Source organism: Salmo salar, chromosome 05 (genome assembly GCF_965601325.2).
Source record: "Salmo salar chromosome 05, fSalSal1, whole genome shotgun sequence".
Classification (NCBI taxonomy): Eukaryota; Metazoa; Chordata; class Actinopteri; order Salmoniformes; family Salmonidae; genus Salmo; species Salmo salar.
The window spans coordinates 30,800,227-30,823,481 of NC_138295.1; the positions used below are offsets into that span (position 1 = coordinate 30,800,227).

A 23,255-nucleotide genomic window follows, 5' to 3' on the forward strand; every position below is an offset into this window, starting at 1 on the left:
GATGCTGTTCAAAATGTTTACTGGTAATGTGGACAGGTGTCTAACTTACCTATATATTTGTCCATCAGGACACAGGAAAACCACGTTTGAGATATTGGAAAACTCTGGAAAGTGATTGAATGGGTAAACACATTTTCTTTTCCACTGGCCATTACCACAACGTGAGCTCAGAGTTGCATCAAGTGGTGGGTGCGTGGGGCGTACGGAAGCGAGAGTGACAACGAAAGCATACTTTCTGCACACATGGCAGGAAACTACAGCGCAGATTCACTCTGAATCAGAGGATCTATACATCTAATAGGTTTTATAGGTAACAATAGCCTAAATGTATCTGCAGACACATCAAATAGCTGTTTGTGTGTGGTTGGCCTCCTACACAAGCATAACCTGTAGGAACAACAGGAAATTCTTTGAAGGACTACAACAATGACATTACAATGGCTAAGGGCACTCCACAATATTTCCCTCTTCTGGGAGGATATACTTTTGTACCAACAGAAAGGAACCCTTGAAACCAGACTGAAAACTACCCCCGAGACTGAGCAGTGGCGGTTCTAGACCATTTCAACTGGGGGGGACAAGCTGGGGCCAGTTGTACTGTTAGAGGGGCCAGTTGTACTGTTAGAGATGTTATTGTTGTCACATCGTTTACTTCACTGCATTGCAGGCATTAGCAGGCAAAAGACCATGTTCCGCGTTGCCACTGTTTAATAACGGATGTAAAAAAAGAACGATAGCAAAAATGTGTTATGTAAAAATGATTTCATTCTCCACATTTAGGGGGGCCACAAGGGGGTCCAAAATTGTTGTCACAGGGGCACTGCCCCCCCCCCCCCCCCCCCCCCCGCCAGAACCGCTAGTGAGACTGAGGCCTGCTGTTTATTACTCCTGAAATGTAATTAAAATCCAGCTTATGTTTTATTATCAGTGTCTGTCCTTGTAGTATGGCTCATTTTGGAAAATGTATAGTTTTGATAATTATGGTAGAATTCCGCATCAATCCCACAGTGGTGAAATCTCAAACAATTCCATAGAAACCAGTGAAAGCTGGAGAGAGGGCTGTTGATTTCAAACAGACATACGAGCTAGGGGTGATGTTACCAGCATGTGTAGGACCCTGGCTGAAGTTCATCAGTACTGTATTTTCTGTGTATTGTCACATGTTATGATTGCATCTTTAGGTTGGTGTGGTGGTCGCTGAATCATAGAATCACTAGTCAGTAAGAATGTAATGAGTTCAGTCTTACATCATCTGTGGTGGCTGAGTGGATTTCAAAACACTTCACAATTTCATTATCTCTGGCACTTAATTCATACGTTTTAAATTGAACAAATGTCAAATAAAATATACAAATCATACCTTTACAATTTACCCTATGTTATTAATTTGATAATCAAACTGGGGGAAAATGCTAGTGTTTTTTACTTGGGGAACGTATCTTTAATGAACTATTTGTCATTATAGCAGTACTTTAACACTTCAGCTGTTGTTTTTTACCTCTTGTCATTTTTTTGTTGTTTGATTCCAAACGGTGTCGTAATAAGTCCCTGTTGGGGAAAACTGAACAAGCATCACCATGATTTCATGTGAGATAACCTCCAGTGTTAGTCAGGCAGGAAGCTGTGTAGTGTCCAAGTGTGCGTAAGCCGGTTTCTGCAGCGTCAGCGGTCTGAGGTTACCTAAGGAGTTCCATCCTCTTACGGAGTGGATGCTGTACTACTGGCTTCTATCTGAGAGGAGGAAGTGAGCTTGTGACATATTCAAGAGAAAACCCCTCCTTCCCTGTCGCTCTGGTCTTTGTTTCAGCATAAAGGAAATAGTGCATGGGGACTGGGCCTACAAGCTGTGAAGCAAGTAACACTAGCAGTACTCATAGTGTTGTTATATAGGGGAAAGGCCATGGCGAGCACCCCTTATCGTCCTGTTAGAAGGTGTATCTCTGCACGACTGTTATTTCATTCCTAGGGAGTCCATTTGGTTATCACTCATGGAAGGGATTTCTGTCCTCAGGTAGACACGAGATGAATCACAACTTTCCTTGTCCAGTCATGTGAATCTACCAATACGACCTGGTGTGATAGTGTGTTATATGCTTGTGTGAGCAGTTTTGTATTGAGTGAAGGTAGCTGTCTTGGAGAACTCTGTCACTGTGAAATCAGAGTGAGAGTTGTTTTCTGTGGTCAACCGTGTTAAACGCAGTGCAAGACATGTGGCTTCATTCCAGCTGTACAGACAATTTTCATTAACCGTAATAAGGAACTAGATACTGAACTACTCTTCATTACTTTCAGAACATTTGTGATCGTTAATGTACACAGTTGATGTACACGTATTTTGTGATAGTTAATGTACAATTAAACTTAGGGTGGTAGTATAAAATGTTTGATTCAAAAGAATAGAGATAGAATCAAAATGTTGATGCGCATGGCTCATGTATGTGCATTAACACATGAATTCAAAATACAACTGTATGGCTCTTGCTCAAGGGAGAACATGTTTTGTAATCGGTTATTATCAGGTGCTTGGAAGTAATCTGACCAGAGACTACAGATGGAAATTAGCGGTTATATATATATAAATCTGGTGCAATGCACAATTTCTCCGTTTTCTGATAAACATATTAAATAAGTCTTTGAAGGGAGGGGATAAAATAAGTGAGACTCTTGAGAAATATTACTCACCACTTTCTTGACAATAAATCCTTTTGATGGTAAAATCATTTATATTGTTAGTCTTTAGTTTATATAAATCTCTAAGTAAATGAGTTTGTGCTCATACTAAACAACCCTAAACAGAGTAAAATAAAGAATTACATGGATAAATCTAACAGCTAAATCTAACTACAAATTTGAAGTTTAAATCAATGGAATTCACAGCAGTTTTTTGTTGTTGTGTACACTCCCCTACATATTTATTTGGACAGTGAAGCTAAAACTTTTAATTTGGCCCTATACTCCAGCATTTTGGATTTCAGATCAAATGTTTCATATAAGGCGACAATACATAATGTCACCTTTTATTTGAGGGTATTTTCATACATATCTGTTTTACCGTTTATGTTTTGGATGTGTTTCAGATTATGTTGTGACCCGAAGAAATGAATGTAAATAAGGCATTGTCATTTTGGAGTTACCTTTATTGTAAATAAGAGTAGAATATGCTTCTGAACACTTCCTTCATTAATGTGGATGCTACCATGATTACGGATAATCATGAATTCATCTTGAATATTGATGAGTGAGAAAGTTGCAGAGGCATAAATATCATACCCTCCCAAAAAACTAAACTCCTGTTATTGGTAATGGTGAGAGGTTAGTGTGTCTTGGGGGTAGGATCTTTGTTCGTCTGTCATTCACCATTATTCAGGATTCATTCAGGATTATCCTTATCATGGTAGCATCCACATTAATGTAGAAGTGTTCAGAAACATATTCTATTCCTATTTAAACACAATACATTATTTAACATTCATTTCTATTGGGCACATCATAATCTGAAACACGACCAAAATAAACTGCAAATGCATCCAACAAGTTTGTAGTCACACGCTTGTTGTAGTAATTGTGTTCTAGGAATATGGGACCAAATACTAAACTTTTGACTACTTTAATACACATAGAAGTGAATTTGTCCAAATACTTATGACACCTTCAAATGGTGGGACTAGATACATACATTGCTTTCATTTCTAAATTGTAAAACAGATATAGTGCCTTCAGAAAGTATTCACACCCCTTTTTCCACATTTTGTTGTATTACAGAGTGGGATTAAAATAGATTTAATTGTCATTTTTTTGGCAACGATCTACACAAAATACTCTGTAATATCAAAGTGGATGAAAAATTCGAACATTTTGAGAGAAAAAATTATCAAATTAGATCAATACATGTTAGAAACACCTTCGGCAGCGATTACAGCTGTGAGTGTTTCTGGGTAAGACTCTAAGAACTTTCCACACCTGGATTGTACAATATTTGCCCATTTATTATTAAAAATATTATTCAAGCTCTGTCAAATTGGTTGTTGATCATTGCTAACCAACTATTTTCAGGTTTTGCCATAGATTTTCAAGACGATTTTAGTCAAAACTGTAACTCGGCCACTCTGGAACATTCACTGTCTTCTTGGTAAGTAACTCCAGTGTAGATTCGGCCTTGTGTTTTAGGTTATTGTCCTGCTGAAAGGTGAATTAATCTCCCGGTGTCTGGTGGAAACCAGACTGAACCAGGTTTTCTTCTAGTGTTTTACCTGTGCTTATGTCATGACGTTGGCCTGTGGGTAAGGTTTATGACCCCCCCCCCCCCCCCCCCATAAATACCTTTTACCACTTCCCCTCTCTGAATCTACTGAAGGACGTGAATAGCCTGTGTTAAATATAGAGAGTCTGGGAACATCAAACAAATGGGGAAAGGTACCACATATTTTGTTAATAAAACCAGTTGGAAATATGCTTGGGAACGTAATGAGTATGTATGTCAGTTCGGTTGTCATCTGAGACATTATGACTGATGACAGGATGACATAAACTGTATCTGAGAAAGTATACGCCCTCTAGTTATCAGAGTCACATGGAATTGTTATGCAATTGAAATGTTTGATATTGAAAATGTTTGTTAGGAGATGAAATGTAATTTTAGCTTCCGAATGAGAGATTTGGGTTTTCATAAGGAAAGTGCCCTGCTCGATCAGTGGCCCAACCCTGTGAAGAGACATGGGTTATAAACGATGAAACACCTCCCTCCCCCTCTCCACTATATAATCCTTTGACGAAAAGATAACCAGGTTGTTCCAGTACGGGAGGTCTGCAGCCTCTACGTTAGAAGGACACACATGTCAAGTACAGAACTAAGCCAACCTCGGCGTGAGCTCTGGTATGAACTGGTATGAACTTTGAGCTTATTCACTACAGAAGTGCTACTTCCTAGCCGTTGAGTTAGCAGCGGCCGCTGCTAACGTGGGTTAGGAAAGGACGGACGACGGATCCAGTCTAACAACCAGACGAAGATACCACCACGTATCCAATCGACCACCATTGACATTCTTCCGAAAACAGGGAGATCTGTTGGCCAACCCGGCCAGCATCTACGACCAATCTACCGAAGCGCAGCTCAGAGTAAATATTTATTGCATTTTCCTTTTCCAAATGGGCGGTAATTTAGAATGCATAAGACAATGTATTTACGATAGCATAGCTGCTGTTTCTCTGTTCCTAAATCTTCCCGCTCTTTCATTCAAGCCCAACCCCCTTTCCTTTGTGTAACCAGCCGTCATATCTGTTCCGTCTACCGGGACGTTTTCTGTATGACATCATTGTATTCTGTGTATTTGTAATTCTGTGTGATTAGTTAGGTATTTAGTAAATAAATAATTAAACATATTTTGTATTGCTGATTCAACTTGTTAGCCAGGGTTCGTGAAGATAGCCAAGAACTTACAACTTTCATTATGAGACTGAAAATAAAACAAGGGTTAATATTGACTGCTATCGATGTAAAATATTACAAAGTATTTTAAGAGTTTATTCGGAAGATAACGGCTCTATAAACGTTCTTCCGTGATGCCCCGACTTTCTAGTTAATTACATTTACATGATTAGCTTAATCAGGTAATATTAATGACAGAGAAATCATTTTATAAGTTAGCATGTCATATCACTTAATCCGGCATAGCCAAAGACACGACACTTAGCTACATTCCGTTTATTTTTAATCCTGAAAAACTCCCTGGTCCTTAACGATTACAATCATACCCATAACATGATGCAGCCACCACTATGCTTGAAAATATGGAGAGTGGTACTCAGTAATTTGTTGTATTGGATTTGCCCCAAACATAAGACTTTGTATTCAGGAAGAAAAGTCAAGTCACATTTTTTGCAGTATTACTTGTGCCTTGTTGCAAACAGGATGCATGTTTTGGAATATTTGTATTCTGTACAGGCTTCCTTCTTTTCACTATGTCAATTAGATTAGTATTGTGCAGAAACTACAATGTTGTTGATCCATCCTAAGTTTTCTCCTATCACAACCATTCAACTCTGTAACTGTTTTAAAATCATCATTGATCTCATGGTAAAATCCCTGAGTGGTTTCCTTTCACTCTGGCAACTGAGCGAGGAAGGATGCCTGTATCTTTGTAGTGACTGGGTGTATTGATACACCATCCAAAGTGTAATGAAAACCTCACCATGCTCAAAGGGGTATTTAATGTCAGCATTTTTTTTACCCATCTCTCAATAGGTGCCCTTTGCGAGGCATTGGAAAACCTCCCTGGTCTTTGTTGTTGAAACTGTGTTTACTATTCGCTGCTTGACTGAGGGACCTTACAGATAATTGTACTGTCTGTGTCTGGTACAGAGATTAAATAGTAATTCAAAAATCATCACTATTATTGCACACAGTGAGTCCATGCAACTTATGTGACTTGTTAAGCAAATATTTAATCCTGAACGTATTTAGGCTTGCCATAACAAAGAGGTTGAGTACTTATTGACTCAAGACATTTCAGCTTTTCATTTTTAATTCATTTGTAAACATTTCTAACAACATAATTCCACTTTGACGTTATGGGATTTTGTGTGTAGATCAGTGACAACTCATCTCAATTTAATTTTAAATTCAGGCTGTAACACAACAAAATGTAGAACATGTCAAGGGGTGTGAATACTTTCTGAAAGCAATGTATGTATGAATAAACACTGAAATAAAAGGTGACATGCTGTACTGTCACCTCATATAAAACATTTTATCTCAAATTCAAAATGCTGGAGTATAGAGCCAAATGTATAAATTCGGAGGTGAGTGTATCTCTGTTGCATTGGCTAATCATGTCATCATTGAACAAGGACATGATTTTTCATTTTGTTATGATATAACAATTAATCATGAAATACAAACACTCTTGATTGTGACAGATATACTTTGTACTCCCACCTACAGATATTTCCTACACTGCGGTCTCCTCACTGTAAAGTGTCAGTGAGCATTTCCGGAGAGGCTTACGATAACACTCAAAATACTGGGCGTTTAGCCAAGATGACGGCTTGTCATTATTTATTTGTTATGAATATTCTGAAAACATTTTTCAAAACAAATTGTGAAATCAAATAGGACTATGCAATCTGGAACTGTGTTGGTTAAATTTGGTCAGGTGTGCCTGCTTTCAGAATGATTCAAAATGACAAAACAGAACAACAAATGGCCAATATTACGGTAAGTATACCGGAAGAACGAATTCCGTGGGTGGGGGATCGCCTCTGTTGGCCCTCCACATTAAAAGGGAACCATTGGTTCAACCTACTCAGGAACATACATTTATTCACATAATAGGTACCTATGTGTGCCTCCAAAAGGTTATCAAGGTGAAGGCTTGCTTCACTTAGATCAAATCTAAAACACAAACATGTCAACATATCTCTTTTATTGAATTGAAACCATTTTCCTACTGTGAATAAGTAATCACAGTCTACTACAGCCTGCTGCTTTGTTTTTCATTCATTTTTGTTTGCCTTGAATGCATTATAGTATCCACTTCTTATACTCCTAAATTGAACATTCATAAATTACATACAAATCTCGTTCTGTTTGTTTGATTTGTCCAAAAATGTTTGTTTTTATTCGTTTTTCTATCTGATTTTCCTTACGTTTTATTATGAAAGGGTGACATTCACAGTTTAAACAACCTCATACACAGTGATGAATAACCATCATGCAACAACAGCCGTCATTAAACATGGTACTCTGATAAATACACGTTTATTGATTAAAGATGGATATTTGTCACATGTTTTATAATTGTACATCCTTTTGCAAAAGTGGTTTGATAAACACCTCAAACTCCACTGAATTATACCGATTTACAATTTAAAATCTGGTCTGTTTCTAAATACTTTAATTCAGCAAATGTAATATTTTACAATAACGACACCTCTCCAATTTCTAATACAGAGCTTGAAAGTGACCATTAAAATGATCTGGTGAACTTCAAGAATGTCACATACAGTACTTTCTATTCAAGCTACTCTAGAAGGTTCAACAGAATGGGAGAGTTCCATAATAAAGACATACATACCATTAAGGAAATCACTCTTTGTAAAACTCTACCAAGACCAATGTGCCACTTCTACTTTAGTTTATATCACTGTTTAAATAATGGTTCCTTCTAAATAGTCATAACAATGACACATACTTGACCTTTGGAGTTAACGGCTACCATCTTTTACACGCAACGATGAAAGGGCAGTAGCGCTTTGGTGCTTGGGAAATGGCTTGATTTATGGGAATAGAGAAAAAGCAGCCTGGGTGTGGGAGTCCTTCAACAACTTGGTGAACTCAAGATTTTCAACCACAAGAATAGGGGAATAACACTACATTTATCAGGGAGTTTTGTTTTTACACTGTAACCTGTACCCCCGCACATTGATTCGGTACCGGTACCCCCTGTATATAGCCTCGTTATTATTATAAAACTTTTTTTTTTAAATGTACTTAAGTTTATTTAGTTAATATTTTCTTAACTCCATTGTTGATTAAGGGCTTGTAAGCAAGCAGTTCACGGTAAGGTCTACACCTGTTGTATTCAGCACATGTGACAAATCAAATTTGATTTGAGTCATAGTGAGACCAAGGTCTCTTTTACAAGCAGAAAGAAAAACATGGTCATAAAAAACAAACACATTCATCAGTAATAAGGTCCTCAATCAGCTTTCTGAATTTCCCTAGAGGCACCAGAATGTCAAATTTAAGAACATTTTGAAAATTGTTCCACATAAAGTGCAAGAAAACTAAAAGCTGATTGACCTAACTCAGTAGAGACCAAAGGAATTTCCAGAATTAGCCATCCCTGAGACCGGGTGTGGTAACTTTTATGTCGAATTTTAAGTAAAGATGTTCGGTACAGTGGGACTTTTTGTAAAAGGGCTTTATGAATGAAAATATAGCAATGTATCAATCTACATGACATCAAAGAGGGCCAACCAACTTTCTGGTAGAGAATGTAGTGATGAGTACTAAAATTGTTGCCTGTACTAAAGCGCAGTGCACTAAGATAAACTGCCTCTAACAGCTTTAATGAAGTGGCAGCTATGTTCATATAGATGATGTCGCCATAGTCTACGACTGATAGGAACGTTGACTGAATAATCTGCTTAATACTATTTAGCAAGAGGCAGAATCTATTTCTAGAAGAAACCCATTTTTATTCTCAGCTTCTGAACTAACTCATCAATATGCTTTTTAAATGTCCGTTTTTCATCCATCCAGATGCCCAGATATTTCTATGCAGGGACACGCTAAATATGGACACCATTCATATTTATTTTTATGCGCTATAGACAACAACATATACTTAGTTTTACCTGCATTCAATACTGATTTCAGGTCAAAGTTTTTCTGTAATTGTAATGGCTGTCGTCGCAAGAAAACCAAGATGCAGCGGAGGTTGTGGATTCATTATGAATATTTAATAAAATGAACCACTATAAACAAAACATAAAACAGCAACGATAGCAAACAGTCCTGTCTGGTCAAAAACGAATGAGACAGAAAACAATCACCCACAAAACCCAAAGGAAAAATAGGCTACTTATGTGTGACTCCCAATCAGCAACAACGAACTTCAGCTGTGCCTGATTGGGAGCCACACACGGACCAAAACAAAGAAATACAAAACCATAGAAAAAGGAACATAGAACGCCCACCCAATGTAACACCCTGGCCTAACCAAAAATAAAGAACAAAAACCCCTCTCTATGGCCAGGGCGTTACAGTAATACAATGAAGGCAGACTGTTGTTCAGATAGAGCCTGGTCAACCGTGGGGGCAATCACATACGCAACAGATTCATTGGCATACAAGTGCAGGTTACAAGTCGATATGCCTAATGTAAACAGTAAAAGGTACAGGACCCAGAATCGACCCCTGCGGGACACCTTCCGTGATATCCAGGAAACCTGATTTAACACCATCAGTAGATACACATTGAGTTCTATCTGTCAAGTAATTTTTAAACCAGTTACATGCAGCCTAGTCTAGGCCAATTGAGGAAAGCCTCTGAATTAACAGTGAGTAATCAACAGTATCGAAAGCCTTTGACAGGTCAATGAAGAGGGCACCCCAATGTTGCCTTTTATCCATACAGTTAACCACATAATTTATAACTAGGGATGCAGCAGAGATAGTGCTATGACTGATGTACATTTAGAATACATTTCAAAGATAAGATCTTAGCTGAGAATTCATGAAGAATTCTAGTATTTTAGCTAGGCAATAAAGTTTAGAAATAGGGAGATAATTATTTAGGTCACAAGGGTCATCACCTTTGTGAATATACACTACATGACCAGAAATGTGTGGACACTTGTCAAGCATCTCATTCCAAAATCCTGGGCATTAATATGGAGTTGGTCCCCCCTTTGCTGTTATAACATCCTCCACTCATTTGAGAAGGTTTTCCACTAGATGTTGGAACATTGCTGCACGGACTTGCTTCCATTCAGCCACAAGGGCATTAGTGAGGTTGGGCACTGATGTTGGGCGAATAGGCCTGGCTCGCAGTCAGCGTTCCAATTCATCCTAAAGGTGTTCGATGGGATTGAGGTCAGGGCTCTGTGCAAGCAAGTCAAGTTTTTCCACACAGATCTCGACAAACCATATCTGTATAGACCTAGCTTTGTGCACAGGGGCGTTGTCATGTTGAAACAGGAAAGGGCCTTCCCCAAAATGTTGCCACAATGTTGGAAGCACAGAATCATCTAGAACAGTGGTTCCCAAACTTTTTATAGTCCCATACCCCTTCAAACATTCAACCTCCAGCTGCATACCCCCTCTAGCACAAGGGTCAGTGCACTCTCAAATGTTGTTTTTTGCCACCGCTGTAAGCGGAACACACACTATACGATACATGTATTAAACATAAGAATGAGTGTGAGTTTTGTCACAATCCGGCTCGTGGGAAGTGACAAAGAGCTCTTATAGGACCAGGGCACAAATAATAATTTAATAATAATCAGTAATTGTGCTCTTTATTTAACCATCTTACATATAAAACCTTATTTGTTCAGTGAAAATTGTGAATAACTCACCACAGGTTAATGAGAAGGGTGTGCTTGAAAAGATGCACATAACTCTGCAATGTTGGGTTGTATTGGAGAGAGTCATTTTCCACACACAGTCTGTGCCTGTATTTAGTTTTCATGCTAGTGAGGGCCGAGAATCCTCTCTCACATAGGTATGTGGCTGCAAAGGGCATCAGTGTCTTAACAGCGGCATTTGCCAAGGCAGGATACTCTGAGCACAGCCCAATCCAGAAATCTGGCAGTGGCTTCTGTTAAATTACATTTTCAAAGAACCGCTTGTTGCAATTTCGATGAGGCTCTTTTGTTCAGATATCGGTAAGTGGACTGGAGGCAGGGCATGAAAGGGATAACGAATCCAGTTTGTGTCATCCGTTTCGGGAAAGTACCTGCGTAATTGCACACCCTACTCACTCAGGTGCTTCGCTATACCACATTTGACATTGTCCGTAAGCTTGAGTTAATTTGCACACAAAAAATCATACAATGGAAAGACCTTTGTGTTGTCCTTGTCAATGCAGACAGAGAAGAGCTCCAACTTCTTAATCATAGCCTCAAATTTGTCCGGCACATTGAATATAGTTGCAGAGAGTCCCTGTAATCCTAGATTCAGATCATTCAGGCGAGAAAAAACATCACCCAGATAGGCCAGTCGTGTGAGAAACTTGTCATCATGCAAGCAGTCAGACAAGTGAAAATTATGGTCAGTAAAGAAAAGTTTAAGCTTGTCTCTCAATTTAAAAAAAACGTGTCAATACTTTGCCCCTTGACAACTAGCATACTTCTGTATGTTGTAAAAGCGTTACTTGGCCTAGCTCGAACCATGAAAACAGCCCCAGACCATTATTCCTTCTCCACCAAACTTTACAATTGGCACAATGCATTGGGGCAGGTAGCGTTCTCCTGGCATCCACCAAACCCAGATTAGTCGGACTGCCAGATGGTGAAGAGTGGTTCATCACTCCAGAGAATGCGTTTCCACTGCTTCAGAGTCCAATGGCGGCGAGCTTTACACCACTCAAGCCGACGTTTGGTATTGTGCATGGTGATCTTAGGCTTGTGTGCGGCTGCTTGGCCACGGAAACCCATTTGATGAAGCTCCCAACAAATAGCAATTGTGCTGACGTTACTTCCAGAGGCAGTTTGGAACTCGGTAATGAGTGTTGCAACCGAGAACAGACGATTTTTACGCGCTTGAGCGGTCCCGTTCTGTGAGCTTGTGGCCTACCACTTCGCGGCTGAGCCGTTGTTGCTCCTAGATGTTTCCACTTCACAATAACAGCACTTACAGTTGATCGGGCAGCTCTAGCAGGGCTGGAATTTGACGAACTGACTTGTTGGAAAGGTAGCATCCTGTGACAGTGCCACGTTGAAAGTCACTGAGCTCTTCAGTAAGGCCATTGACTGCCAATGTTTGTTTATGAAGATTGCATGGCTGTGTGCTCGATTTTATAACTGTCAGCAATTGGTATGGCTGAAATAGCTGAATCCACTAATTTGAAGGGGTGTCCACATACTTTTGTATATATTGTGTATCTCCAGCTATCCACTAACTAGACATTTTTATGGGATAACAACAATATATTTCTGAGGGCATGGTGAGTGTTCACTATACACTAGACAGAGGGGGTTCCTTTCTCAAACTCACTTTGGTCATGTTGAGAAAGTGGACTGACTGATTTGACTCATGGACCTATTCTCAAAATGCAATATTCTCTGCTGGTTTGTTATACATTTTGGTTACTTGATTAATACACATTTGTGCATCAGATGCAAGGTACATTTCCCCAGATATATTTTGTTTGTAATATGCACTAATGCTATTCCATCTTAGAGATTTGAGATAAATGTCTTTGATTAATATTTTCCATCTGACTCAATCTATGAATCAGGTTATCAGAACTTTTACAATAACAAGCATTCTCAAAATAATACAGTTCTATGAGGCTTGGAAAAATACGTAAGCATTATATCCTGTTTATTTAGGCAGAGCGGAATGGTTCATTTTCTTACACCTCTACGTGTCATGATTTATCTGCATGTCTGATCATCTCACCGCACATCTCTGTATTGCTATGCTTGTAGTCATTAAAATCAAATCTAAATCAAATAATGTATGTTGTCCATGTTTCTTTTATTGTATTGCATTGCTGTGTTTTGGCCTGTTAGCCAGGAATACTGGTTCTCAGATGACTTGCTTAAAGAAAGACCTGTAAGTCAAACGGCCAAGACCCTGTAAAATGTTCAAATCAATGTAATGATCCATGTAATTACAATGTAATGACCCAGCATTTGTGGGAGCAGGATGGCAGTCTGCCATTGTTTGAATAAGTCAGACCAAATGAGTTATGGTTACTGACTCACCCAGTGATCACTTTTACTGACAGTTACTCATCTTACATTCAACCCAGTCATTTCTTATACCATGCATGGAGTTATCCAAGAGTGACTTAGTCATAACATTCAGCCAGCCATATTTTTATATTTAACTAGGCAAGTCAGTTAAAAACAAATTCTTATTTACAATGACGGCCTAGGAACAGTGGGTTAACTGCCTTGTTCAGTGGCAGAAGGACAGATTTTTACCTTGTCAGCTCGGGGATTCAATCTAGCAACCTTTCGGTTACTGGCCCAACGCTCTAACCACTGGGCTACCTGCTGCCATAGCTTATGTTTATTTGATTCAGAGCTGTAAGTTTGTCTAGATAATGTGAAGCGTATAATCAAAAGCTATTTCAATAAGCAAACTGTTTAACTGAACTTGAGAAAAAGGGCTAAATCATATGTCTAAGTTAAGACAATTATAACTGCACTTCATTTCATATGTCACAAGAGGGAACCAAATAGCAATAGGAGCCATACAGTAATAGGTGCAAGGGTCCTTGGAATAAACAATATCATTTCACTTCCATGGTAAAGAGGAGGCCATAACTTAGATTTTAACTATGATTTAATTAAAATAGTCAAGATAAGTAAAATATGATGAAATATTAAAAAAAACATTAAAATATACAACAACCTGTGTATTGATCTGTTAAATGTACAAGCCATATAAAAAAAAAGCCACTAAACGCTATTTCATAAAGTACCCTTAAAACAATCAAAAGGCATCTAAGTGAGACTCTTCCAGCAGTGGAAGATAAACCTTGGGAAACATAAGACGTTCAATATAGGCTTGTCTTCTTCATTATCCTTAGAAACTCCTGCTCGTTGATCTCTCCATCTCCATCTCGGTCTGCTTCGTCAATCATTTCCTTTGAAAGATGCATTGTTTTAACAGTCAGGATTTCTGCATTGAGTATGTTTAGATGTGAGCAGAACGCCAACAAGTAACATCCTAACATACCTGCAATTCCTCATCTGTCAGGTTTTCACCTAGCTCCTTGGCAACTCTCTTGAGATTTTTGAAGGAAATTTTTCCTGTGCCGTCATCATCAAATAAGCGGAAAGCCTTTAGGATTTCTTCTTTTGAGTCTTTTTCACTCTGATAAAAAAAAAAAATATATATATATCAAGATTATGTAGACAGGAGACAAAATTCCAACCAAAGACCTGCCAAAATTATTGGTCATGTACACAGATTTGCTATCGCAGGTGCAGGGAAATGCTTGTGTTTTCTAGCTCCAACAGTAATATATATTTTGACTGGTACTAATATACACTACCATTCAAAGGTTTGTGGTCATTTAGAAATGTCCTTGTTTTTGAAAGCAAAGCAATTTTGTCTATTAAAATAACATCAAATTGATCAGAAATAGTGTAGACATCGTTAATGACTATTGTAGCTGGAAACGGCTGATTTTTAATGTAATATCTACATAGGCGTACAGAGGCCCATTATCAGCAACCATCACTGTGTTCCAAAGGCACTTTGTGTTAGCTAATCCAAGTTTATCATTCTAAAAGGCTAATTGATCGTAAGAAAACCCTTTTGCAATTATGTTTGCACAGCTGAAAGTTGTTGTCCTGATTAAAGAAGCAAAAATGGCTTTCTTTAGACTAGTTGAGTATCTGGAGCGTCAGCATTTGTGGGTTTGACTGCAGGCTCAAAATGGACAGAAACAAAGACCTTATTTCTGAAACTCGTCAGTCTGTTCTTGTTCTGAGAAATGAAGGCTATTCCATGCGAGAAATTGCCAAGAAACTGAAGATCTCGTACAATGCTGTGTACTACTCCCTTCACAGAACAGCGCAAACTGGCTCTTACCAGAATAGAAAGAGGAGTGGAAGGCCCTGGTGCACAACTGAGCAAGAGGATAAGTACACTAGAGTGTCTAGTTTGAGAAACAGACACCTCACAAGTCCTCAACTTGCAGCTTCATTAAATAGTACCTGCAAAACACCAGTCTCAACATCAACAGTGAAGATGTGACTCCGGGATGCTGGCCTTCTAGGCCAGGTCATCTGATGCAGCACTCCATCACTCTCCTTCTTGGTCAAATAGCCCTTACACAGCCTGGCCAGAGCTTGAGGGGATCTACAGCGAAGAATCGCAGAAACTCCCCAAATATAGACGTTACAAGCTGTAATCTCAGCCAAAGGTGCTTCAAAAAAAGTACTGAGTAAAGGGTCTGAATACTTATGTAAAATGGGATATCCATGTTTTATTTTTAATACATTTGCAACATTTTCTAAAAACCTGTTTTCGCTTGGTCATCATGGGGTATTGTGTGTAGCTCTGGAGCAGATTTTCATTAAGGACCTCTGTACTTTAATCCGTTCATCTTTCCCTCGATTCTGACTATTCTACCAGTCCCTGCTGCTGAAAAACATCACCGCCACCATGCTTCACCATAGGGATGGTACCAGGGTTCCTCCAGACATGATGCTTGGCATTCAGATCAAAAAATGTAATCTTGGTTACACATCAGACCAGATAATCTGGTTTCTCATGGTCAGAGTCCTTTAGGTGCCTTCTGGCAAACTCCAAGTGGGTTGTCATGTGCCTTTTACTGAGGAGTGGCTTCCATCTGGCCCCTCTACCATAAAGGCCTGATTGGTTGAGTGCTGCAGAGATGTCAGAGTAACCATCGGGTTCTTGGTCACCTCCCTGACCAAGGCCCTTCTTCCCCGATTGCTCAGTTTGGCCAGACGGCCAGCTCTAGAAAGAGCCTTGGTGGTTCCAAACATCTTCCATTTAAGAATGATGGAGTCCACTGTGTTCTTGGGGACCTTCAATGCTCCAGAATATTTTTTGGTGCCCTTCCCCAGACAGCAGGAGCGGTAGAGATACTCTGAAAGATCGGCTATGAAAAAGCCAACTGACACTTACTCTTGTGTTACTGACTTGTTGCACCCTCGACAACTACTATGATTATTATTATTTGACCATGCTGGTCATTTATGAACAATTGAACATCTAGGCCATGTGCTGTTATAATCTCCACCCGGCACAGCCAGAAGATGACTGGCCATCCCTCATAGCCTGGTTCCTCTCTAGGTTTCTTCCTAGGTTTTGGCCTTTCTAGGGAGTTTTTCCTAGCCACCGTGCTTCTACACCTGCATTGCTTGCTGTTTGGGGTTTTAGGCTGGGTTTCTGTACAGCACTTTGAGATATCAGCTGATGTAAGAAGGGCTATATAAATACATTTGATTTGATTTGAGCCTTGACACAATCCTGTTTTGGAGCTCTACAGACAATTTCTTCGACTTTATGGCTTGGTTTTTGCTCTGACATGCACTGTCAACTGTGGGACATTATACAGACAGGTGTGTGCCTTAAAATAATAATGTCCAATCAATTGAATTTACCACATGTGACTCCAATCAAGTTGTAGAAACAACTCAAAGATGATCAATGGAAACAGGATGCACCTGAGCTCATTTTCAAGTCTCATAGCAAATGGTCTTATGTAAATATGATGTTTCTTATTTTTTATACATTTGCAAAAATTTCGAAAAACGTGTTTTCACTTTGTTATTATGGGGTATTGTGTGTAGATTGATGAGAGAAAAAAATGAATATAATACATTTTAGCATAAGACTGTAACGTAAAATTTTTTGGAAAAAGTCAAGGGGTCTGAATACTTTCCGAATGCACTGTATATAAAGCAAATAAATAAATAAGGCCCTAATCTATGGATTTCACATGACTTGAATATAGATATGCATCTGTTGGTCACAGATACCTTAAAATATATTTTTGGGGGGGCGTGGATCAGAAAACCAGTCTGTATTGGGTGTGACCACCATTTGCCTCATGCAGTTGATCAGGCTGTTTATAGTGGCCTGTGGAATGTTGTCCCACTCCTCTCCAATGGCTGTGCGAAGTTGCTGGCTATTGGCGGGAACTGGAAAATGCCATCGTACAAATCGATCCAGAGCATCCCAAACATGCTCAATGGGACAGGTGACTATGCCGGCCATGGAAGAACTGGGATATTTTCAGCTTCCAGGAATTGTGTACAGATCCTTGCGACATGGGGCCGTGCATTATCATGCTGAGGTGATGGCGGCGGATGAATGGCATGACAGTGGGCCTCAGGATCTCATCACGGTATCTCTGGGAATTTAATTGCCATCGATAAAATACAATTGTGTTCATTTTACCATAACCCCACCATCAGGCACTCTGTTCACAACGCTGACATCAGCAAACCGCTCGCCTACACGACACCATACACGTTGTCTGCCATCTGCCCGGTACAATTGAAACCGGGATTGAAGTCAGCCCCGAAGTCAGTTACAAAGCCAAACTGCAGTCAGGTCAAGACCCTGGTGAGGATGATGAGAACGCAGATGAGCTTCCCTCAGACAGTTTATGTTGAAATTCTTCAGTTGTACAAACCCACAGTTTCATCAGCTGTCCGGGTGGTTGGTCTCATACAATCCAGCAGGTGAAGAACACAGTCTGCGGTTGTGAGGCCAGTTGGACGTACTACCAAATTCTCGAAAACGACGTTGGAGGCTGCTTGAACATGAAATTCTCTGGCAACAGCTCTGGTGGACATTCCTGCAGTCAGCATGACAATTGCACGCTCCCTCAACTTGAGACATCTGTGGCGTGGCATTGTGTGACAAAACTGCACATTTTAGAGTGGCCTTACTGTTATTGTCCCCAGCACAAGGTGCACCTGTGTAATGATCATGCTGTTTAATCAGCTTCTTGATATGCCACACCTGTCAGGTGGATGCTCACTAACAGGAATGTCAACATTTTTGAGAAATAAGCTTTTTGTGTGTATGAAACAATTCTGGGATCTTTTTTCAGCTCATGAAACATGGGACCAACACATGTTGTGTTTATATTTTTGTTCAGTGTATAATTGTGAACCAATCCTTTAATCTCTTCTTGACTAAGAAAATACATACCATTTTCTGTGTCATCATACAGAGAAAGTCATTAAAATCAATGGTCCCAGAGCCCTCCTTGTCGATGTTTGCTATCATCTTCTTGATCTCTTCTTTCTTTGGTTCAAAGCCAAGGGCACGCATGGCAACCTGGAGCAGCAGAAATAAATTAATTGTTTATATTCAAGAAACAAAATAAATGTTTTTTTGGGGGGGAAAACTAAGCATACGCTGAAACAGTGGATGGCATTATGGTGACTAGCTGAGTGAACCATTTATATTCTACGGTATACCTTGAGTTCCTTCACGTCAATTGTTCCTGAGCCATCTGTATCAAACAAGTCAAAGGCCTCTCTGATCTCCTGCTTTTGTTCCTCTGTCAAGTCTGGTTTAGGACCTGCCTTTTTCCTCTGGTTGGAATTGGTGTTGGGTTTTCGGTAGCCTGAAGCCTGTAACATAACAAACTGTCAGAGTTTACCTGTACAGCTGATCATAAGGGAAACATTGATAGTATCACAACAAGCCTTATTGTAGATGGCTAGCTAATGTTACCCTATGTAACTTGAGTTCATGCGGTGCAGGTCCTAAAATGTTCCTATCTCCCCTACCAGCCAAATGCTGGTAACAGGTCAGATTTAACATCTATTCAGAATAGGAGATTTTGATGCACTCTGTGTATACTGCTGTTCTGAAGTGCATTGATAAATTGGCTATGAATTAAAGGTAGGTTGTTTCCTATTTAACTAAACACCATGTGGCTGGTAAAGGGTCTGTTTTGGGCACTGCTGCTCAGTGAGATGGTACACATTAAAGCTGAAAACATGGGGGAGGAAATTATTTGGAGAAACTATCAAGGAAATGGCACTTGGGCCCCAAGTCAATAACGCTAACGCAATAAGATAACTTAGCTATCTAGCTACATGCAAACGTTTAGCAAACTGAAGCGTTGTAGTGGCTAAACCCTGTGAAAGTGATCTTAAAAAGCTAACGTTATTTTTGCCACCAGCTAGCTAACGTTACTAGCCACAACGTTGCAGAATGGCTGCTGCAAAGAGTTGAGTTGAGTGACGTTACAGTAGCTCACTAGCTTGAAACCCATCTGTGTACCTAGCTCAACGGACAAATAGAAACTGCTAGCTGACTAGCTACGAAACTATAGATAACAGTTACTAAAGTAGAGCTACATACCATCTCCAAATATCAGCCCTGCGACGAACAAAATAGATGTATTTGAACTCAACGAAGTGTATCAGGCGACATGTAAACAAAGCTTGCTTGAAACTATTGTAGTATGCGTTATTTTAATTGACAAGGGAACAGTCCATCAGAAAATCAGTAAACCTTCAGGAAATGACGATGAGGACTTGCTTTGACCAATAGAAAAGTGGGTGGGACATAAGCGACCGTTTATTTGGTTATTTTCGTGTCTCTTAGCAACAAGTGGGCGCTTGTTTGCACACGCGCACACACACGGATTACAGGAGCAGATAACTGGAGCAGAGCTTGAGCCAGGCTGAAGCTCACAGAGAACCTGGAACTGTAGCACGCAACACAAAGTTCTTAGGAAAAAGTAAGTTAATCGTTGTGTTGCGCAATAGATTTGCTAAATTCAAATTATCTTCCTAGCAAGCTAAGCCTTTCAATGTACATTATCCGATGTTTTAGGGCAGGACCAGGTTGATGTTAGCTATCACAGCTAGCTAGCATGCTAGCCAGCTACACTGCAGAACTACACTAAAGTATTTAGTGCTGTATCTCTTACTGTGTGTTAATGATCCTTCTGGTAAATAGTTTGGAAATGTGTTCTATTTTTACACAGAATGACCCTAATAAAAAATTCCTAACATGTCTATCTTACAGGCGTCACAGAAAATGGGAAGTACAATTATTAGTCAAAGACTTCATGTTGGACTGCAGCAGCTCACAGCTTTGGCGGCTGTCACGCATTCCTTTTTGGGCCCCAATAAAAACCACAAGTTTATTCAAGACGAGTCTACGGGGGAGTCGTCCTTGGTGTGCACATGTTTCCGCGTCTTGGAGCACTTAGACCTGACCTGCTCTGTAGGTCAGCTGGCCAATGAGACAATCCAAGCTCACCAGAAGGTCTTCCACTCAGGTGCGGGGTGCCTGCTATTTATGGCTGGGGTCTGGAGCAGGGCTGCCCTCGAATGTCTCCACAGAGGCATTTCAATCCCACATATTGTGTCAGCCATGTCTGAAGGGCTGGATATATGTTGGGAAGTCTGCAGGTCAAACAGTGTGTCGATTGAAGACATTCGACCGGTTGCTTCTGATAGTGGCATATCAGTACTCCAGGGCTCTCCACACACAGTGTTACGTAACCCTGTCACAGGGATGAACTCTAGCCATGGGGCCCTCAACAACAAGAAACAAAGCAGAATAAAACTCACTCACAGCAGACATTTTTGTGCAAATGATAAAGCTGATGGGAACACCACACCAGGGTTATTTCCCCATGCAGTGAGTTCTAAAGGAGTTGATATTCCTCACCTCGCTGAAGCTGTGAGCCATGGATGTGTGGATGCAATGAGCTTAGTGGTTGAGGTGAGCAAGATACAGTCAAAGAACAATGGAAGTGGTGACAGCTGTAGAACATTTGATGTCAACAAGCTGGTAACGTGCACTCTGCCAGGCTTGTCAGAGGACCATTCATGTGTTTTACCAGGTTGTGTTGTTCTGCTCTCTGCAGAGCAGGCTTCCCTTGTTCATCACATGAAAGAACAGAAGTGGCAAGTTGTTCTCATTAATGGAGATCTCAGTGAAAAATATCGCCATCTTGGTTTCAATAACAAGAATGACATCAGCCAAGTGACCGACAAGTTGGACTTGAAAGGCCTCAGCAAAGAAGATGATTGGGAAGACAATGTTTTAACAACTCTGTTGAAAAACAATGTGAATCTAGTTTTAGTCAATGGAGAGGCAAGTGAAAGACTCACCCAGCACTGCATGAGACACCGTATACTTGTGGTTGAGAGGGTGAAGCCTGACATTTTGAAGGACTTTGCAGAAACAACAGGAGCTGTCCCTGTCACCTATGCCACACAACTGAGTAAGCACTGTGTCGGCACCGGGGTAGAAATCTCCATATGGAGAGACTGCAGTGGCAACAGAAGGAGAGCATCAATGGCTGTGAACATTGTCGCTGATCGCACTGCGCTGGTCACAGTGGTCCTCACCACCTCTGTGCACAGCAAGCTGCGCACCTTGGAGGACTGTTTCTGGGGCTGTGCCTATCGCCTACACCACACACTGAAAGACAGGAAACTACTCCCCGGTGCTGGAAAGACTGAATTGCTTTGTGTTCAAACCCTTCAAAAGCACATTGAAGATAACGGTGAGCAAACAAGAGGCAAAGATGTAGCCTCTGCCCCACGAGCTAAACAAGGAAGAGCAGGAAACCCACACAGGGCTGATGTGTTTCAACTCATGGCAGATGGTTGGATGGACTACATTTCCACTCTGATGTTGAACAGTGGAACATGTTCAAAAGTGGATGCTTGGACTACAATCAATCAGCAGCTGAAAGATTTGAATGAGGGATTATCTCTAGATGCTAATTTCGCAAGACTGCTATTGAGAGATGACACCGAGGATGGTATGATGTCCCCAGATATGAAGCGCAGTGCAGGGAAGGTCTATGACAATATGACAGTGAAGTTGGAAGCATGGAGGAAAGCCCTGGATCTTGTTTTCCTTGTGTTACAGACAGACACTGAGATCATTACTGGCATAGATCCTAAACAAGTGGAGGGGCAATCAAATGTTATGGTGCTTTGATGGTTTTAAGTGTACACATTGCTGCGTACTATCATTTTTGTATATTCATGAAATGCATAACATGTCTAAATGTGTTTTATTCTTTGAATCCAAATATGCTGAAAAATGAATAAACTGTTGTAATTTCAGAGGTATAATTTAAGTTATTAGAGCTTGTCAGCCATTCGTAAATTGCACTGGCCCAGCAACATTTTACCACATGGGGGAGACAAAGGATATGAACGTTAAGCCATTTCACATGGTTTCCAACTCTATGGCTATATCAATAAACATGTCAAAATCCAGTCACTGAGGAGCTTGTGTGTTCAGATCTCAGTAAATGTTTTCATGCTTATCCCCATCCTAGAATTACATGTAAATCATCTTACATCCCACCTCGTGCACAAGTTATATTATACGTTCCACCCAGAGCCAAAGAACAAGCATTTGATTAAAACATTTTTTTTAACTAGGCAAGTCAATTAAGAACAAATTCTTATTTACAATGACGGCCTACCCTGGCCAAACCCTAATGACACTGGGCCAATTGTGCGCTGCCCTATGGGACATCTAATCACAGCCATTTGTAATACAGCCTGGAATTGAACCAGGGTCTGTAGTGACATCTCTAGCACTGAGATGCAGTGCCTTAAACCGCTGCGCCACTTGGGAGCCCAGAAGCATAGCATGTGACGTCATATTTTATTAACCTCTTATCACTGACTACAAAGTGAGCATTATAGGCTATTGAGGTGATGTTCACAGTATTGCATTCAAAATGGAAGATTATAGCTCATCTTCTAAAACCCAATGAACAATAAATGCACTGTTCAAGTGTCACTGATATGGCCGAGGGAAATAATTTTTTTCTGTCAGTGTTTGCATGAGTCTCTATTTGCTTCCTTTGTGTTATTTGCCTATGTCTGCACTTCGAACAATGTATAGGTCTAAGTCCCAGCCAACAGGACATGGTTTCATGACTTGCTTGGTCCTGTTTGTCATAACATAGAATAGTTTGCAGAAAAATAAACATTTCTAGACAAAGTAAATGTGTCTGTCAGATCTGTATAATCCACAACATTTCTTATTAGGTCCCAGGAGCTGCCTTGTTTTT

At 40.1% G+C, this 23,255-nt stretch overlaps 2 protein-coding genes across 2 annotated transcripts; one reads left to right on the forward strand and one right to left on the reverse strand.

The window, feature by feature from the left end:
- Window positions 1-14,005: 14,005 nt before the first annotated feature.
- On the reverse strand, window positions 14,006-19,724 carry LOC106604590 (uncharacterized). The gene is made up of 5 exons (XM_014199377.3): window positions 19,553-19,724; window positions 18,658-18,813; window positions 18,386-18,514; window positions 14,420-14,557; window positions 14,006-14,327 (listed from the first exon to the last, which is right to left on the reverse strand). The coding sequence occupies exons 1-5, from the start codon at window positions 19,553-19,555 to the stop codon at window positions 14,238-14,240; spliced, it is 516 nt and encodes a 171-aa protein (XP_014054852.1). The 5' UTR covers window positions 19,556-19,724; the 3' UTR covers window positions 14,006-14,237.
- A 68-nt stretch (window positions 19,725-19,792) lies between these two features.
- Window positions 19,793-23,190, forward strand: LOC106604585 (chaperonin-containing T-complex member BBS12). The gene is made up of 2 exons (XM_014199372.3): window positions 19,793-19,934; window positions 20,225-23,190. Exon 2 carries the CDS (start codon window positions 20,237-20,239, stop codon window positions 22,160-22,162), a length of 1,926 nt encoding a protein of 641 aa, XP_014054847.2. The 5' UTR covers window positions 19,793-19,934; window positions 20,225-20,236; the 3' UTR covers window positions 22,163-23,190.
- The last annotated feature ends 65 nt before the right edge of the window (window positions 23,191-23,255 follow it).